We start from the raw sequence: 19659 nt of genomic DNA, 5'->3' as shown, positions 1-19659 counted from the left end.
CAGCTTTTCTTTCGCAAATAAATCAGGATATCAGTGCATGCAACGGACACCCAGAATAAAGACTTTGCGTATGGCAGTAAGATGGAAAAAGTACAAAAAGAAAAGGAAAAAAAAAAAAAAAAAAAAAAAAAAAAAAAAAAAAAAAAAAACAGCATCCAGTTATTTCACTTCTCATGCATATTCATCCGTTAGCAGAAGATTTAGATATTATCTGATGATTCTGNAAAAAAAAAAAAAAAAAAAAAAACAGCATCCAGTTATTTCACTTCTCATGCATATTCATCCGTTAGCAGAAGATTTAGATATTATCTGATGATTCTGCTCTCGACTCCACAGCACGAAATGACCTGAAGGAAGGATAGACATCTATGTATCTCAAACTTCAACTAATGAATATTTCGTTCCGTTACCCAGCTAGAAAAGGTAAAATATAACATTAGTTATTATCTATCTTGAAATCACCTAATCTAGCTGTGTAACTCAAAAAGTAAAACATTAAAATAAAATGATTGCAAGAGGATAGAGATGGGCTTCAAACTGCAGAGAATAACAACGAGTCAAATACATGTCTCCATCTTATCTTAGAAACATGCAATACAAAGCAAGAGGTTCGAAATGAATTTATAGCGTATGAAAAACATGTGGCTGTGCCAAGAAAACGTAAAATGCTAGGAATCTTACTTGGATTAAACTAGGCGGTAGGATGATCAAGGGAGCGTTTCAAGTCCATTTCAACCTGGTGAATTGTCCATTGCATGCCCTCCAGTTTCTGCGGTTTAAAATTTAATCAGAAGTAATCATTAAACTTGATTTACTAACAAATAAAGAAAATCAAAAAAGGGAAAACTTACTTTTACAATCTCATGATACTGCCTGGCAATCGTATCGAAATGTGGGTCCACACCTTGATATTCACGTAGACGTGTAACCTAAATGTAAGATCATGCATCAAGTGAACAATCATCAAAGCATATAAGAAGATTCTACAATAAAACAAAAAGGAAAATATCAACAACGCTTGAAACAAACAATGTTTGTTTAATTCCTTGCCCAACAATGATGTGCCAAACTGCAGCACTAATAAACAACTTAGTACATACTAAAATCATACCGCTTTATTGTAAGCAATTGATGCTTCTTCTGTTGCTTCCAGAAGATACTTCCTGCAGCAAGTGGTGCTATGTGATATATTCACCTAAAAATGCAATACTTTTCAAATGTTGAATTGTGAATAATACCTTATCCTATGCAGCGCTTGCACGGAGTCCTTAGTGTAGGTGTCACGCAAAAGAAGGTGCTCGAGAACACTGTAATCAACAGTAAGAAGAATGCAGTTACGAGAGAGTGCTAAAACACTGAGGATTCATTATCTTGAAATAACTGGAGCAAGTAGCTCAACTAAAGTTAGAGAAAGGGATGAAGAAAAATACAGTTATGAGGCATTTGTTTCGCTAACTTGTAACATTACAAGAATGCTTTATATCTGATATTTGGAATAACAAGAATGGTACCATGTCATATGGGTTGGTAGCATGCAATAGACTCAAGTTTTCTTGCTAATTAAGGATTCATTCCCATCAGTTATGAGAATAACAAAAACCCACTAACCCATGGTAATGTAATATGCTTGCTACTTGGGAATTTAGGATAATTCCATCGCGCCTGTGAAGTCTCTTATGCTTTCCCAACCTGAGTTCGATGGGTGACAATATCACCATCTTGAATAGGAAATGTAAAGGATTCTTGAAATATTACATCTTGGTGAAACCAACAACCCCTTAGTGCATTAGGCAACACTTTCGTCATCGATACTTCACGTGAGAAGCTTCATGAGAAGTAATATCTGCTTATTAGTTTTCACTAGAGATAATGTATGTAGAAACAATTCCTAACAGCATGGTTCGTCCACCATGCTTGTCAAGATCTACATTTGTGACATTGCAAGTAACAACAGATTCTAGCACCTTGCCAAATGAAAGGAGAAATGTTTTTATTTCATGATTTGGTTCCTGAAATAATAATGTTTCCCTTGATAAGGGTAGTTATTTATTAGATACACTGTTATGATAAAAAATTAAGCGGGCAAGAGATTGCTAATAAGAAAAACAAACAACACAACACAATCAGTCAATCTTCATTTAATTTTTATAATAGCACTTCCCTTGCTCTAAAGCTAGGAGTTAAGATAGAGCTTTAAGGAGGAAAAAAAAAGAAGTGAGGTATTAAGTCTTGTGTCACTTTGATGTGCAAACCTTAAGGCCATTTTTGATATAATCTTAGCATCCTTGTAGTTACTTGGAGCTAGTAAGTATCAATATGGGAGAAATTCTAAAAACTTCAAAAATAGAGAATAGAGAGAGATGAACTACGATGTTATGTTTCATCATTTAACTAGCTGGTTTGTTTTTTACAAAAATAACATTTCTAGTGGTTTAGTTGCTATAGAACAGAATGATAGCACAATAGGTTTAAACATATCTAAAGTTTGCAGGGGTAAATACATATCTCTCCAAGAAAAACAATTACTGCAAAAGAACAATTCTTAAAAATGGCATGTAAACAGACTTAAAAAGAGTATTAATAGCCATTGGCAATGATCAAAGATAACTTTTAAGAAAAATTTCAGAGCCAAACCTCAATTTGGCATTCATTGTTTGACACCGTTTACAAAGCCAGGTCTTCTTCAATTCATCCTGTTCCAGGAATAGAATAAAGAAGGTATAAAGAAGTGACAGCTATTCATAATCAATGCTAGTATCAGCTACAAGAATAGATACTGTTATTTGCAATCAGTTTTTTCGCTCGCAACTATTGCAGAAATAAACAAGTAAGATAGGCTTACATATTGATGCTGATGTTGCAGCTTCAGATCTTTGACAAATTTAAAAAGCACCGCAAGAATTTGTTCTAGAACCTTAACATTACGAAAAATTGTTTCGAGTCAATCATACTAGCCCATCAGTGAAAAGGAATCACCAACTATAAGGGAAAACTGCAATCTAAAATAAAACTAAAATTAGGAATATACGTTGTAGTGTTCAGCAAATTTCCTGTCCATTGAAGAAAGATCGTCAAGTAAAAGAGCCTCTTCCTTTTCAATTGCCTCAATAATAAACTTGACCCTGACAGAAAGAAATAAAATATGGTTAGAAAAACTTAAACAGCTATTTGTCCCTAGGGCATCTATGAATATCAGGGCAGTAAAAGAGTAACTCAGATGAAAATAAAAAAATCATTAATAGCAGTAATTCTAGCAAAAATTGACACATCACGTTACAAGCAACTTCATGATTAGTCAGCTAAATTCCACTGTCACCAGAACTCACTACATAATTGGAGAAGATCGATGTATAGCATTATAGTCGCTAACACTTTTCAGTCAAAAGAAATACAATCAACACCAATTAAGTTAATATACCAGACTCAAACAACAAAGAACCAATTAAATTGACAAAAAGTAAAAGAAAAGAAAAACAAAGACGACAAAATATTATTCCAAGGAGTGTCGTATTCAGGACAATATTTAAAAGACATAGAAGGAATAAAGATCTTTCAACAAATATAACATATAAAAGCAACAAATTTCAAAGGCAAGACTATGAGCAGAAGGAAAGTGAAATATAGCAAAGAACCAATGATTAAACAGCAAGTTTACCTTTCTGGAAGCCGAGCACTTGAGATCTGACTTAGAGAAGAGGAATCTGCTCACAAATATGAAAATTTCTAATTGTCATAGACAGACAAATATGCCTTAATATACAGAAATGCTTCAAGATACGCTCACCAATGTCATCCATTGCGAAGATATCAGCTAATGTATCACATTTTGCTTCTAAGCGGGCCTCAATCTCTCTAACAAGCGATCTCTGATACTCTACCATGTCCTAGAATGACAGAACAATGAAGGAGAGATGCGTTAAGAAGACACAAATTAAATTTGGAGTGCTCAAATCTTGCCAAGAACTACAAGATGCAGCATAGGAGAGAAATATACTAAAAAAACATACAGCAAACACTTTCCCTGTCTAATAAACTTTGACGGGAACTATAAGAGGTGACAAAAAAAAAAAAACAACAACAAAAAAAAATCTGCAAGTCTGCTTATAAGTGTCCATTTGGAGAGGCTTCTGGGACAGTTTTTTAACTCCACAAAGCAGTGGTCAAGCATTTCGCAGACATAAAGCCTAAAGTTTTTGCTGCCACAGGACACTGAAATGAGCTTTGTGGCGCAAAGGAGACATTTGAATAGAATCTTGTGCTTGTGCTGTAGCAAGAAACTGTTGGGAAATTTTACAGAAAAAACTATTAATTCTTTTCCAAAACAGCTCTTCTGAAAATGGACTTGTGCAGAAGCTCCAGCCAGGCCACACAAACCCGTACAACCTCAAATTATTCAATTCATTTTCTTGACATACCACAGTCATGGCAGGCTGCTCTTGTTGCACTTGATACAGATAACCTGGGGTTATTCCAAGAAAACGATCTGGCACACCGCCAACTCCAAGTTCAGCTGTATCAAAATTACTAGGTGGAACAGCACTCAACACACTAGCAGCGCTGTTTGTATAGTTATTAATGTAGCTTGTTGAATTTGAGCTTAAGCTAGGTGTGACACTTGTTGCTGTACTATCAAAAGAGCTCCTTGACACTGTGCTTAATTTTTCTATCTCTTCTTCATGAATTTCTCCATCATTCGAAAGAAGAGGAAGCCTCAACCTCTGAGCAGCCTCTGCAACAGTTAAACGGTGCTCAAGTGACTCATAAACCTGAAAATATAGGATCAAGTAAATGGTTACATGTGTGCATATTTTGTTGGCATACGAACAGTAAAAAACTTTAAATGAGTTTGACAGGTTAATTCAACGGTATGATAAGATGAATCATATTTTCAAGAGAGGATACAAGCCATGAAAAATACTGCATAAACACATCCTCTCCAATAGGGCATATAGGCATCATCCTCTCCAATAGCATCTTTAATATTAGCACCATCACTTTTTTCACAACTGTGTAGCTTGCAAAATTTGCTAGTGTAGACTCAGGAACCAGTGAAACTACATAACTGTTCTTCTAGAGTACATAATATCTATGACGATGGGCGTAAATTTCCTTATTTGGACGATGGATTCCTTAATTGGCAAAATCCAACTCTTATTTCCTTAAATGTGATTTGATTCACTCCTTAAGTATAGACTTGTCATATATCTTTCGAAGCTTACATAAAACTTACGAGGTATTCATGTTAGCGTAAAACTTAGCAGCAGAAAATCAAAGATTTAACAGTCCAAATAATGTTAAGACAAACATTTTCCAAAGAAAATTCTAAATGTACACCAAATTAAGTAAGAAACACTTGCTTCTTCATTGTGACATATCCACAAACATCTAGCCTGCAGAAATAGCAAAGTGTTTTCATTCTTTGTCTGAATATTCAACACTGTCATATAAACATTCCATTTTCTTCACAACATACAGTTTGAACTAAAGTTTCCCAAGTAATTTATATGCGAACAACTCACCACCTTTTGCTGGAGTAATACATTACCATCTCCACTACACCAAAATTCCCAGTTTTATCCTACTAATTTTCGAAAAGGCCAATATTCTACTATCATTAGCATCTGAATAAGCTCATTTACCTAATTCTTCAACAAGATCCGACGAAAAATTACACCAAAAGCGAGAGATCTTAAACCTGGGGGGAGCAATTCAACCCAAGATGCGGATAAAGGCCCTGAATATCTTTAACACCCCCACCAAGATTCTTCACCGCGACCGCCTGTTGGTATTCCTCCACCATCGCGATCGCTTCGGAGTAAACCGCCTACAAAGGGCACAAATAGTCAAGGTACCGCTCCCTTAACCAACACATTCCGCACAAAACTGAAACCCTAACCCTAGATCGCGCTCATACAGTGGGAGAAGACGATACTCACCATGGCTTCCAAGTACCGCGCCCTCTCCCTTGTCATCTCCTCCCTCGCCTACCATTGAAATCACCTTAGAGAGAGAGATAGAGAGAGAGAGAGAGAGGAATCGAGTGAGAGAGAGGGGATTACTTGGAGGAGATCGGAGTAGGCGAATCTGGAGAGAAGGGAACCGTCGGGGGCGAGGCAATGGCGCTCGAGCTGCTCGATCAGGTGCGCCACCTCGGGCGGCGGGGTGAGCGGCGGCGGCGCCGCCTTGGCCATGGTGGTTGGCGCGCCGGCGAGCGGCGGCGATCGGCGGCGCGCGGCGGCGGAGGAGGACGATGGGTTCTTTGTTTGGGTTTAGATTTTTTTTTTTTTTTTTTTCCTTCTGAAATTTTGAAACTTCTTATGATGTTATATGGGACGTCTCTAATTCAAAATTATTTCGGTTCCCTTCAAAGGTTTTTGAGGCCAGGTCAATTTACAAATATATCCCTCCAGAATCTGAAATTTGCATATTGATTATACCGTTAAAACACTCACTCAGTTCTTATCATTAAAAAAAACGAAAATGACGCGGTTACATCATATTATATAGGGAAAACTTCAAAAAAAACCCCTGTAGTTTCATACGTTCTCACTTTAGTACCTTGTAGGTTAAAGTGTATTAATTTGGTGCTCTATAGTTTCATTTTTTTCTTTTCGGTAGCTTTTTCGTTAATATTTCGTTAAATTATATACAGAAAACTTTCAAATACCGAGCTAGGTTTATCAAATATTCATTTTAGTACCCTTTAATTTTAACTTTGTCACTGATTTTTAAAAAAAAAAGTGAAATTGGTAATAAAAAGAGAAAAATAAAAACTATAGGGCATCAAATTGATACACTTTAAACAACGGGTAGTAAAGTAAGAACGTGCGAAACTACAGTGGGGTTTTTGAAGTTTTTCCTACTATATATAATATAATCCTCTCTCACGCACACATTTCGTAGGGTCTCGTCACTCTCACACACACTTTCTCTCTCTCTCTCTCGATCCCTCTCGAGCTCCAACAATGGAGGGTACGGTGCGGTGCTCCGCCAACTACGCTCCGCTCACCCCCATCAGCTTCTTGGAGCGCGCCGCGGTCGTCTACGGCGACGGCGCCGCGGTCGCCCATGGCGGAAGCCGCCGCACGTGGCGGGAGACGCGCGACCGGTGCCTCAGGCTCGCCTCGGCCCTCGCACGCTTGGGGATCGATCGCCGCGACGTCGTAAATCCCCTCCCCCCCCCCTCTCTCTCTCTCTTTGATTCGAACTAGTAGTTGATCGTTCTAATTTTTAGGTTTTTGTTAAGGTTTTGTTGTTTCTTGAGCAATTTGGATCATGTTTGATGTGCTTGTGGTTGTGGATGATGTGCGAACCAGTTCGTTTGAGTTTTACTACTACTTGATTGACCTGATTATAGCTTTTCTTATAGAATTGGTACTTGTTTGGTCCATTTGAATCTTGTTTGGTATGTTTGTAATGGTGGATGATGTAGGAATTTGTTGTTTTGAGTTTTACTACTAGTTGATTGATATGATTTTAGGTTTTTGTAAGCATTTATTGTTGTTTGCTCGATTTTGAACCTTGTTTGACGTGTTTTTTTTTAAAAAAAAAAGAAAAATCAGTGGGACCTATTTCATTAATTGGAATTAGCTCGGATTTGTGTGTGTGTGTGGGTGTGTGTGTTTGTGTTTTTGTTTTTTTTTTTAAAAATAATACAGTGATGGTATGGTTGTGAATGCTAGTCGTTGTTTTGATCAATCGACACATATTTTTGCCGAAATTTGAATCGACAACTATTTTGCTTCTCTACTGCTGCTCTGTTTTGTGCCTCATATGTTTTGCTGCACAGTTTCAGAAAATATGGAGCATAGATTCTGCTGAATCTTTCTATTTGTTCTTCTGCTGGGTTTATTGGGTTTTCTTTTTCGGTTGGGAAATGTGTGGGGATCTCTGCAACTATAGGCTATTTTAAAATAGGTCCTTCAATTTCACTTTTTTTGATTGGCACCTCCTTTACTTCTTTTTTTTTATTTGAGTTATTCTAATTTGTTAAGTTAAAACTTTTGATAAGTTTCATGGTTTTATTAGCTATCACTCATTAATCTTTCCTATTTTCATTTGCTAAAAAGTGATTAAAACCATTAAATTTGACAGAATCCTCGATTAATTTGATAAAACACCCCAATTTATTTGACTAAAATCATCGTCAATCCCAAAAATCAAAAGTTAAGAACGTGTCCGTCACAACAAAAAAAAAGAAAAAAGAAAAAAAGAGGGGGTCATTTCTAAATAGTTTAACTACTTCATGACAGGGCCATCTTGGTTACCTTATACTAAAAATTATTATTTTAATTCAAAAGTTTCATTATTGGATGTGTGATATAAGCACTCAGGGAATATAATTAAGTTAACCAATAAACTGGCGTCTCAGCCGACAGAAAAAGCTATTGCTGGTTATGACATTCAGTTTGATGGAAATACTTAGCTCCTGGCCTCAACCAGCACTATAAATTGAGCTACTTTTCTGCGAAGGTGTAAGAGTTTTATCATTAACATACTTTTTGGCAGAAGCATTAGTATGACGATCAGTTAGTCGTTTCTGATTTATAGAACATGAAATTAAAATAAAAAATGGAAGTATGGATGCAGTAGAATAAGATAAATGTTAAGATGGAATTAATAGATAATAGTAAGTTTGAGATCCTATAGGATGCATGATTACTCCATGATTAGGCAATTGTAATCAATTCTTGCAAGAACAAGCAAATTCCAGGCATTTGGTTACTCCAGTTTAATTTTCAAAATTCGCCGGCCATCTAAGGTTCTACATGCTTGATACCTAGAGTTATTTTGCTATCCTGTCCATCAATCTAGTTCATTATCTAAGAACAAAATTGTCAGTTGTATGGCATGCTTTATTTATCTGAAGTATATGCAACTGTAACTAACATTCATGAGCACTGATGGGGAGTTATTGGAAGCTTTACATAACATCTTTGTTTTTGAAGACTGCTGTTCCGGTAATTTCATACATATAATAATTCTGTGGATCTTCTGTTGAATAGCACTTTGAACATATCAGCTTTTTACTGAACTAGTTTAATTTAGTTTGCAGTTAAGTTGTTCTCCTGAGTCAGGATTAGAATTCATGTAGACAATTCTTCTTCTTGTCCTCTGTATCTATCCTTTTTAATTAATGACTATCTGTTACCTTGTGGTTTTGAATTCAGCAAATCAAGTCAACTTTGTCACGACATAGGTAACTGGTTTTATCTTCGTCACTAGTCTAAATTATGAAGAGTAACTATTAGATATAACTAATTTTATGCAGGTTTATTACCAGATCTATTAGTTAAGTGTTTCATTCTGTTGATCCCTATGTTTTCCATTGATTGGTTATGAAATGTTCATTCTCAGAACTCCAAACAACATATGTTGTATCAGTAATCATTTTGGTATACCAATTCAGTAATATCTGAGTCTTAAATTTGTGTAATTGAGAAATTCTTATTTAGTCACTTGTGCTTGCAATTATGGCATCCACAAATTCCTTTTCACTACGACCGATGAACAACCATCTGCTCACTACAACCCCTTAACACTCATTTGCTTTATTGCCAATTTGGTCATCGACCAAACGAGCAGACTACTATCAACTTAATCTTTTACTTTCATGACCATAATTTAACTTGGTGGACCAGGTTGCTGTACTTGCGCCGAACATTCCAGCAATGTACGAACTACATTTTGGTGTTCCAATGGCCGGTGCTGTTCTCTGTACACTTAACACACGCCATGATTCAGCTATGCTATCAGTCCTTCTAAAGCACTCTGAGGCCAAAGTTCTCTTTGTCGACTCTGAGTTGCTCGAAAATGCCCATGGAGCTCTGAAGCTTCTCTCTCAAGCTAATGTAAGCCCTCCCTCTCTAGTTATTATCAACGACTTTGGTAAAGCATCTGCTGCAGATCATATGGAGTATGAAACTCTCCTACGGACTGCATCTCCACACTTTGAGATTAAATGGCCGATAGATGAATGTGACCCTATTTCACTAAACTATACTTCTGGCACCACATCGAGACCAAAAGGGGTAATCTACTCTCATCGAGGAGCGTACCTTAATGCCATTGCTACGATCCTTTTGAATGATATTACCACAATGCCTGTTTATTTGTGGACTGTACCCATGTTTCACTGTAATGGGTGGTGCCTTCCTTGGGGCATTGCCGTGCAAGGAGGAACAAACATATGCACTAGAAACGTCTCTGCAAAGGTCATTTTCGACAATATAGCCGAACACAAGGTAACTCACATGGGTGGCGCCCCGACCATTTTAAACATGATTATAAACGCCCCAGCTGCTCACCGAAAACCTCTTCCTGGAATAGTCGCTGTGATGACTGGCGGTGCACCCCCGCCACCCCATGTTCTGTTCAAAATGGAGGAGCTAGGTTTTCGTGTAACACACTCCTATGGTCTCACTGAAACCTACGGCCCGGCAACCGTTTGCACATGGAAACCCAAGTGGGACCTCTTGCCTGGAGAGGAGCGCGCAAAGATCAAAGCACGACAGGGCCTTCACCATCTCGGGATCGAGGAGATCGACATTAAAGATCCTACTACGATGAAGAGTGTTCCGTTCGATGGGAAAACAATGGGGGAGGTAATGTTTAGAGGCAACACTGTGATGAGCGGGTACTACAAAGATGAAAATGCAACTAGAGAAGCCCTAGCTGGGGGGTGGTATAGATCAGGGGACCTCGCCGTGAGGCATTCCGATGGTTATATACAACTAAAGGATAGGTCAAAGGATATTATTATCTCCGGCGGGGAGAATATAAGCACGATTGAGGTTGAATCCGTTCTTTTCAATCATCCCGCGGTGCTCGACACGGCGGTTGTGGGGCGGCCCGATGAGTACTGGGGGGAGACGCCGTGCGCTTTCGTGACGCTGAAGGATGGCTCGCATGCTACTGCTGAAGAGATCATTAGGTTTTGCAGGGAGAAGCTGCCGCATTTCATGGCTCCTCGAACAGTAGTGTTCGATGATCTTCCTAAAACTTCGACGGGAAAGACGCAGAAGTTTATCCTCCGGGAGAAGGCGAAGGCCATGGGGAGCCTCTCGAGACCGCGCGGGAGCAAACTTTGAAGGTACAGAACTTTTCAGGTAATCTGGTGCTCTACTTTGCAAAGTAAATAATATGTTTGAACAAACTGGTGTTGTTAGCACTCGTTACTTCACTGTTATTTCATCAAACTACATGCAACTTAAATCTTCATTTGTAAATCCAGTAGGGACTTTCCTTTATGTAAAGAAATTGGGGCAATTTGGGTTTAATTTGTGGACTATTTGTAACTACTATTCACTTTCAATAAAGTCGTAGTTGGTCTCGACACTTTTGCTTCTTCAAAGTGAAAAATCTTTTTCGCCATACTGAGACGGGTGTAATTACTAACTACTTGTTACTTCTTGATTTATTTTCTTGCGAGTAAATGGGATATCACTTTGTTTTAGTATATAAGAAGTATAATATCTAACAACATGGAGGAGGAATCACTCCCACCTCCCCCTACTGCGTGTATGGCTCTCTCTATGATCTTGCACGATCTAGAAGCTGGAATCTAACAGATGCGTTATTATCTAATTATGGTAAATAAATTTGCTTTTGCTCTTCCTGTATATTACGAAATGTTTCAATTTGGATCTTTTGGTGTTTCCATTACTTTCATTTTACTTTTAATTAGTTAGTTGTCATATTTTCAGTTTCTTTTTTTTTTTTTTCTCCCCTTCTTTCTTGTTTTTAATAAAGAGAGATTGTGAGCATAGCAATGATATTGTTCACTGCCAAATGGAAGTCTTGTAAACTGGCTTTTATATATTCTTACCTTTTATATTAAACGATTATTGCACGTGATGCGTGGATTAGACTACATTGCTTATGAAGGTAGATTATGCCTCTGACAATAGGTGGCCCATACTGTTTAATACATAGATATTGACTTTGTAAGTAAATTCTTGTTTGAATGCGTAAATATTTTATTCAAATATCATTTTGATTTTACTTGAGCAGCTTTCAATATTTAGGAAACGAAAAGCCAAATATGACATTCATTCTACACTTTTAATCACACTCATTTAACAAACGCTATATTTTTATCGAGTAATTCAAAGAGATATACTAAATAAGATAATCATGCATCCAAACAGAATTTTATTCTATTCCAAAAATAATAATCGGAAGGCCAAATATAACTCTCATTCTAAATATTTGATCACAGCTCTTATCTACTAAATACTCTTCTTTTTTTTTTAGATAAAAAAAAAGTTATACCAAATAAAATATAAAATATTCATACATCCAATCAGGATCTAATCTCACTGCCACTAGCTATGCCTGTTCGTAATCTTCAGAAAACCAAAGACCGGTGCACTGATCCATTGTTTACTCTTGAAAAAAGTAGCTGACCTTTTCTTGAATACATGGGTGAATTAATTACACCTTGGGTGACACAATGTATTTTTTTCTCTAATGATATTCCCAAAAGGTGTTTTACACTGCTGAAGCTCAATGAAGTTGAGTTAAATCTACAGTAATCTCCAAAATGCATCATGCAATGCAGGCATCAATTTCCGAGCATCATAACTCTACATCATACTAGATACAAATTCACTCTATTATCCGAAGGACCGACTCAGCATTTTATTGTTGTTTAGTCAATAAAGGTCGACACAAACAAATTCTTTGTTCTCTATTTAAAGAACTGAAAAGAAAATCATAGACATGGAGAGAGAAGCAGTAGAAGTCAGTTTTCAGAGTTAATCAAATGTTAACATTTTCTGCCTCTTCTACATACTACACACTATGGACACAACAGCTGCAGAAAAATGCACAGTAGGCGACGACGGTGATATCAAATCCTCCAACCTCTATCAAGAACAACAAAAGGGAAAACAAATCTTCTTTAACTAAATGTGACCTGATGTTTTGGCTATTTGTTCCTCAGGCTCAATTATTTACTGGAGAAAAAGTGTGTACTCAACTGTTGCCAGTGTTCGAATAAACCAAGAGGCATCCTCAATTGTGCAATATGTGATCATTTGAAAATGATTTCTCTTCGTAAGCTCTATGTTTTAAATAAAACAATGACGGTATTGATTCTCATAACAACTAGAGATTTGTGAGCATAGATTGAACACACCACATTGTAATCTCCTGCAGTGAAAGAGAGGATCTATTGAAACAATCTAAAAAGCAGTTTATAAGTGAAGAGAAAATGTCGTTGATTTGCATAGAGAAAAAACAAGAAAAAGTAGATTATAGTGGACACTTACCACCAAGAACATAACAGCTATTACTTTTTCTGCATGTAAGGTCTCACGGATTCAACAACAACCTGGAAGTGAAAATAGAAGCAACAAGCACAATAAAAATTTCGAACTAAATGTGACGAGAAAGATAGCAATACAGAGATGGAAGAGATGATAAAGTAATCCATGATTCTCGTATTTTATAATTATTCCAAAACATTATGTGGCTTTTCTCACTAAAAAAAAAGGCTATTTCCTAATATACTTCACACCATTGGCTTTTGATGGCATTTTGATGAGGATATGGCTGCAGAGAAACAAACAAAATAATGGATAATAGAACGACTCTATAACTAGAATTTGAAATTTGGTTCCCTTACTATATGTTTTCACATAAAAGCTTCTAAAAAGTAGCTCAAATGACTCAACACCATTACCATCAGACTTCTAGCTTATCTAAAGTTCATTATACACTAAACAAGAACCATGTTTGGATAAGAGAATAGTGATTTTTCGCATCGTGTATTGCCACTAAGTTTGATAGTTAGGGAAGAGATGACTGAGAGAGTAGGTTCTGATATAGCAAAACAGCCCTTTCTATTATGTTAAAGCCTTTTCTGTTAATTGGGGACTAGTTTTCATCTTTTACAAGCTAAATTAGTGAGTAAGTTCAACTGATAACCCTCCAAACCCAGACAAGCATACTCCTGAGGGATAAATGTCAGCATCAAACATAAGATGCTATTTAGTTTATTGTCTTCCCAGGAGTTGGTCATCCACTTATCCTTACAAGAATCCTCTCTCCCAAGCTCGGTCACTGCCCACTTTCACCCCAAGGAACAAAACAGAAAACGGAAGAAAGCAAAGAAAAGGCAAGCTCAATTTTCACAGTTTTTCATGGGGCTATTACATTTGTCTTAACACCCAACTTAAGACCATGTCCAGCATGGCCCTAATTGTGGACCTCCATCTTCTACAGAAAATTCATGTGTTTAAGTGTAAATATTCATGACGTTCACAAATTACCATATAAAATGAGTTAACAAATTCCTGTATTGAGAAGTTCTCTGCAGAAAGTGTTAGCACAATTTTACATCATTAGCAAAATTCCAAATCCCCAAAGAAAGAAACTCTTCATGTGGAATTTGAGGTTTAGACCAATTATCCGGTCTTAGTCCTTGATAAATGTGGCATTAATTTTACACTTATCTTTATAGAAGATTTAAGAGTCAGAGTGCACTCAATCTTGAATTTCCATAGGAAGGAGTCATGGTTTTACATGAAATATTTTCAATAGAAAGAATTAGCATATTGTTAGCAATGAGATACAATTACAAAAGCATGCAATGTTAATCATGGAATTCTATTCTTGGATTCTCTATTTAAGCAATTAAGCTTCATTGCAAGTAGTGTATAAATAACATTTCCCATGGACTACAGGTACTAAATAGTTTACTTACCCTCCCGTCATAGGACAATGATGCAAAAACAGAAGGCTCCCGTGAGCTCCATGCAAGACCTAGCATTTTCACTTAATTGATAAGCTTCCCTTGAAATTTTAAATTTACATAAATAAGACAGGAATATGTTGGAACTACCATAGATGCTATCCTCATAGTCAGTGTATGAATTGAGTAGAGGATCCGTCAGCCTTCTTGAAGAGTCAACAGGACTAAGGAAAGAAATAATATTAAAACAAGTAACAATTTGAAAAGGAAAAAAAACACAGCAACCAAAGGCAAATAGTTGAATTTCATGAGTTGTTATAGGAAAGTATGAAACCTTTCGGGTGTCGAATCATCACTGGCAATTTTAACCGACCACAAATTTACAGTTGAATCAGTTCCTGCACTCTGTAAAGTTTCAATAACATCAGCAGAGAAGAAACTTTACACACACGCGTGCGCACGCGCGTGTGCACACACACACACACAAAGCGAGAGAGAGAGAGAGAGAGAGAGAGAGAGAGAGAGAGAGATTGACCAAAATCAGGTTGTCATATTCTGGGTTGTGACGGACAGCCCATGTCCTGCCAAAGATAGCTCACCCTACTTAGGAGTAAATTATAATCAAGCAAATAAAAAAAATAAGGCATATAAATTCAAGCATCAGAGTCCAAAGGTAGGGATCAAGTGTGATGTCCTACACACTACTATGCGAACTAAGCGTTCACTTTCATGTACTCAAACAATGCGTCAGAAATGCATAACGCATTTTTCTTGTTAAAATGGTGAATGTTATGATAAAATTCTCTTGTTCGCAATGTTCTAATAAAATAAGAAAAGAGTTACCAATGCATATGCCGAGGGAGCTCTTTTAGAGGAAATTTAGGCATTCTAAGATCCCATATGTGTATCCCAGATTCATCTTCTGCAGTGGCCTGTAATATCGAAAGGTTTTCACTTTTCAGCATTTAGCAGCAGCAGATATAAATGAATTTCATTCTCAACCACATATGTAGCACCCATCATGAAAATAACTCATGCACATGTGATTATACAAGTTGATAATTCTGATGGCTCCAAAAACAACAGTGCAGATAAATCCATTGAAAGTGCAAAATTAGCATCATTTACAGATACACAAGACCAAGCATTGATGTAGACAGTATTGTAAAGCAATATGCTGTAGGACCATACAGCGGCGCAGTCCTCAAAAAAATTAGGGATTTGATCTACCAACCCTAACTTGATGAAATGATCATTTAGAAGTGGCAATTTATTCGAATCCTAAATAATTAACAAATTAAGAACTAATAACCATCTTAATAAAAAAAGACATGAAGGACACAAAAATTAAAATTAGATCGACTTGCAATATTCTAGACTTGGTCATATTGCAATTAGGTAGCTAAGCAAACAAAAGATCATAAAATCTATTTAGGTAACTAAGCAAACAAAAGATCATAAAATCTATTTAGGTAACTATTTAGGTAACTAAGCAAACAAAAGATCATAAAAATCTATTTAGGTAACTAAGCAACCAAAAGATGATAAAATATCTATTTATTACACACACAAGATTTAAAAAAAAACATATCAGTATATGAAGGGACTTGTGTACTAATGTGGCACTCAAGAAATGCAGAATTACTATTGAGAATAGTACCATATATAAGTATAACCACTTCCAGTGAAGTATGTATGCTTGGTTACAATGAAGAAATTCAACCAACTTGAGACACTCACAAGTATGTGTTGCCTTTTCGGGTTATAATCAACATCCCTGACATGAGCATGTTCAATTGTATTTGCCCTCCTGAGAACAGTAGCAGAAATAGACACACCAAGTTATCTTATCAAGTATTAACTAGCAATCAAGTTGCTAGAAACATAAATAGTCAAGTTGCATACCATAAAATGCCCAATCATAGAGCTACTATTGTTTAAACATGCAGGAATAGAATTACGTACTTCATTGTGCGAAGATCCCAGCACTGAAGTGAAGAATCACAGATTGCTGCAACAGCATTTCTGTCATGTGGGTCCCACGCTCCACCAGATAAATTATGAAGCATACCAACAGACTCTTGTGATATCACCTATATCGTACGGAATTGTATAAGAAACATGTATACATAGAAGTACAGGACGAGTACTAGTCCACAAGATCTTTCTTTATCATATTGGCCAGCTCATTATCTTCACAAACTAGGGGAAAGAAACATAGATCTCTGAGCACAGAAGCAGTTCATAGTTTCGTCCCATTACCATGCTTTTAGTAAAAAAAAAAAAAAAAAGAAAAAAAAAGAAGAAGATGATGATGAAGAAGAAGAAGAAGAAGAAGAAATTTTGATGTAATTTAATGTTGACATCTCAAAGGACTTCAGAATTCAAAAGTTATATCTTAACTCTGAAGAGAAATTTTTAGTTAAATATGATCATATAGACCTATCATAGGCTGGATCATAACCACAACCATAGCATTTACTTATAAAAACACTTAATAAAATTTAAAATAGCTTTTATTGATGAATCTCAGACACAATAGAGATCTGTCTCAGGATTCCATTACGGACCATACCTTTGCTCTTTTATTTGAAGAATCTAAGCTCCATAGGAAGAGATTTCCCTCATCAATGCTGATTAGTTTATCGTGCTTCCCCAGTGGCCACCAAAGAATACTGTCACAAATAGATTTATTAGAGAGATGAATCACTAAGAAGCATAAAAAGGACACATATAAGAATAGCGTCCTTTTTCAAAATATTGGGTAATGAAGGGGTATTATATTGAAAATAAGCATTTGAGAGAGAAGAACCCATAAAAATTCTAGCACACAATATAAGCAATTAAGTCAATGACGAACTAAGTCTTTTGGAGGCATTTGGATTTTAAGGCAATCCCACAACAGGGTGAAGCTTGTTGATTAAGTATTTCATTGCTTACATAAGAATATCCTTGGAACCAAGCCTAGTAAGTTTAGATGTTAAGATTCAGTATATGGAGTATAATACTACGTGGAGTACATCCAAAACTTATTGCAATACATACTCAGAACAGTAAGGAGAAGCTACGTAAGGCCACACAAAAGAGCATGTTGAGAATGTTTTCCACGAAGGCAAAACTAACCAAAAGAATAAATTACTAATTAAAAAATAGAATATCATTTCAAAACAAAATACAACTAGTGCCATGCAAAGGAAAAACTTTGATTTCTAAGAAAAGATGGAAGCATCCAAGGAGATAAATAATGAGGGGAAGAACAACAAATCACAAAAAGTGTGGTCAAGAATCAAGATTGCCAAAAGCATCATCAAGTAGAATCTAACTACTGGCAATCAGATGATCACAGACTCACCATTTGATCTTAAAGGTGTGCTCATCGAGGGAAACAAGTTGTTCCAACTGTGGGGAATTAGACTGTCCATAAAGCTCAGGAATCTTCCAGATGGAAGCTCCATATGTTTCGCCTTCAATCACATACACAAATTCATATTCATTTATTATCAAAAACTGAACCAATTATTCATAGATGCAAGCGGATATTCAGATACTAGAAAGCTAAGAAGGAATGGAGATAGAGACTCGCAATATATTTTACTTCTTTTTATTACATGACAATGTTTTCATTGATGGATACCACTTTAAACACATGAGAGTAAGAAATATAAATTTGAAGCGTGCAAAATAGATAAATGTCAACTTCATAAAAGACCCGGCACTCACTGAAGAACCGCACATGAAAAAGTAAATTTCTCTCACTAAAATGCATCATTCACCCCAATTAGCTCAACCCCCCATTTCTCATTATTCATTTCTTCGATCCATTCTAGTCTAACCATGAGGTCAACCTAATATAGTTACAATTTCCTCTACTAAACACTTCACCAACACTGATGAACAACCTAAACCCAGATTAATTGTTCGAAATTCCTATTCTAAATCCTCATCAATCGCATTCTCATCATACAAAACCATTCATCACCAATAAGAAGCGAGAGTTACACGGATCAATGAATCGCTCACCGGAAGTGAACACGGTGGAGAAAATCCTCGGATCGTAGGGGCAAGACTTAAGATCCCAGATCTCGTTGGGGTGGTAGAACAGCCCCTCGCACACGAGCTCGCTCCCCGACGCCGATAGCCGGATCAGGTGCACCTAAACCCACCAAACACCAACATTCTTACCCCAAACCAACGATCACGGCCTAAAAGATCCAAGGATCCACGCAAATAGAGATCGATAGAGATCGAGAGATAGATATCGATAGAGAGCGAAAATCACCTCGTTCTCCTCCTTGAGGCTTAGGGTTCCGGCGAGGAAGGTGGTGTGGTCGGGGTCGGCGCGGACATCGGCGATGCACCTCGCCTAGAGAGAGAGAGAGAGAGAGAGAGAGAGAGGAGAGGGGTGAGGAGGGGATTTGTGGGTGGGGGAATTAGGGTTTCGGGGAGGGGGGGGAGAACCTGGTATTTGAGGCCGCCGTAGACGATGCCCGTGGAGGCGCCCTGCATTTTGTTCGGCGACGGTGGAGCGGCGCGGGGTCGGGGATTTGGGTTTTTTTTTTATTTTTTATTTTTTTCGTTTAAGATCGGAGAACCGGGTGTAGCGAAAGGGGAGGGGGACGTGGTCTACGAGTACTAGTGTGGTTGTCACGATGCTGCGCTCTGTACACCCTGTCCACCACGTCATCTTGAACTACACCAATTATTTGCCCCACACAACCCTTTGTATCAGCTATTGATTTTTTTTACCATTTTTATAAGACGCTTGAATAAATAAAAAAGATGAATTTAATAGCATGCTTATACATTTAAATATATTTATATAAATTTTATTACAATATTTAAAATAGTAAAGAGTCTAATCAAGAATATTATAAAAATTTTGCATTAAGATCAGAATCGTTTGGTTCAAGAATTAAAATATTTTCATAATTTTCTATATTTATTATTGAATGTATTTAAAT

The 19659-nt window shown here is 36.9% G+C and overlaps 3 protein-coding genes across 5 annotated transcripts; 1 reads left to right on the top strand and 2 right to left on the bottom strand.

Annotated features, from left to right (window-relative positions):
• LOC109712454 (AUGMIN subunit 4) lies at positions 225 to 6519 on the bottom strand. Of its 2 annotated transcripts, none has more exons than XM_020236021.1 (14): positions 6060 to 6516; positions 5937 to 5984; positions 5696 to 5824; positions 4416 to 4766; positions 3785 to 3884; positions 3656 to 3701; positions 3029 to 3122; positions 2843 to 2914; positions 2635 to 2693; positions 1239 to 1307; positions 1112 to 1163; positions 852 to 929; positions 682 to 769; positions 225 to 347 (listed from the first exon to the last, which is right to left on the bottom strand). In XM_020236021.1, the coding sequence occupies exons 1-13, from the start codon at positions 6189 to 6191 to the stop codon at positions 692 to 694; spliced, it is 1308 nt and encodes a 435-aa protein (XP_020091610.1). In that variant the 5' UTR covers positions 6192 to 6516; the 3' UTR covers positions 225 to 347; positions 682 to 691. The 2 variants fall into 2 exon arrangements, with proteins under 2 accessions (XP_020091610.1, XP_020091611.1); XM_020236022.1 differs by having other exon boundaries at positions 231 to 366; positions 6060 to 6519.
• On the top strand, positions 6867 to 11353 carry LOC109712453 (probable acyl-activating enzyme 1, peroxisomal). The gene is made up of 2 exons (XM_020236020.1): positions 6867 to 7163; positions 9642 to 11353. Exons 1-2 carry the CDS (start codon positions 6966 to 6968, stop codon positions 11088 to 11090), a joined length of 1647 nt encoding a protein of 548 aa, XP_020091609.1. The 5' UTR covers positions 6867 to 6965; the 3' UTR covers positions 11091 to 11353.
• Positions 12618 to 19282, bottom strand: LOC109712455 (WD repeat-containing protein DWA2-like). 2 transcript variants are annotated; one of them, XM_020236024.1, is made up of 14 exons: positions 19157 to 19282; positions 18978 to 19061; positions 18719 to 18851; positions 18051 to 18162; positions 17274 to 17373; positions 16664 to 16791; positions 16439 to 16508; positions 15542 to 15630; positions 15234 to 15279; positions 15033 to 15103; positions 14849 to 14922; positions 14711 to 14769; positions 13275 to 13336; positions 12618 to 13160 (listed from the first exon to the last, which is right to left on the bottom strand). In XM_020236024.1, the coding sequence occupies exons 1-13, from the start codon at positions 19202 to 19204 to the stop codon at positions 13295 to 13297; spliced, it is 1056 nt and encodes a 351-aa protein (XP_020091613.1). In that variant the 5' UTR covers positions 19205 to 19282; the 3' UTR covers positions 12618 to 13160; positions 13275 to 13294. The 2 variants fall into 2 exon arrangements, with proteins under 2 accessions (XP_020091613.1, XP_020091612.1); XM_020236023.1 differs by having other exon boundaries at positions 12618 to 13155.

The sequence above is a fragment of the Ananas comosus genome, linkage group 7 (genome assembly GCF_001540865.1).
Source record: "Ananas comosus cultivar F153 linkage group 7, ASM154086v1, whole genome shotgun sequence".
Taxonomy (NCBI): Eukaryota; Viridiplantae; Streptophyta; class Magnoliopsida; order Poales; family Bromeliaceae; genus Ananas; species Ananas comosus.
This window is presented reverse-complemented; position numbering and strand designations above follow the sequence as displayed.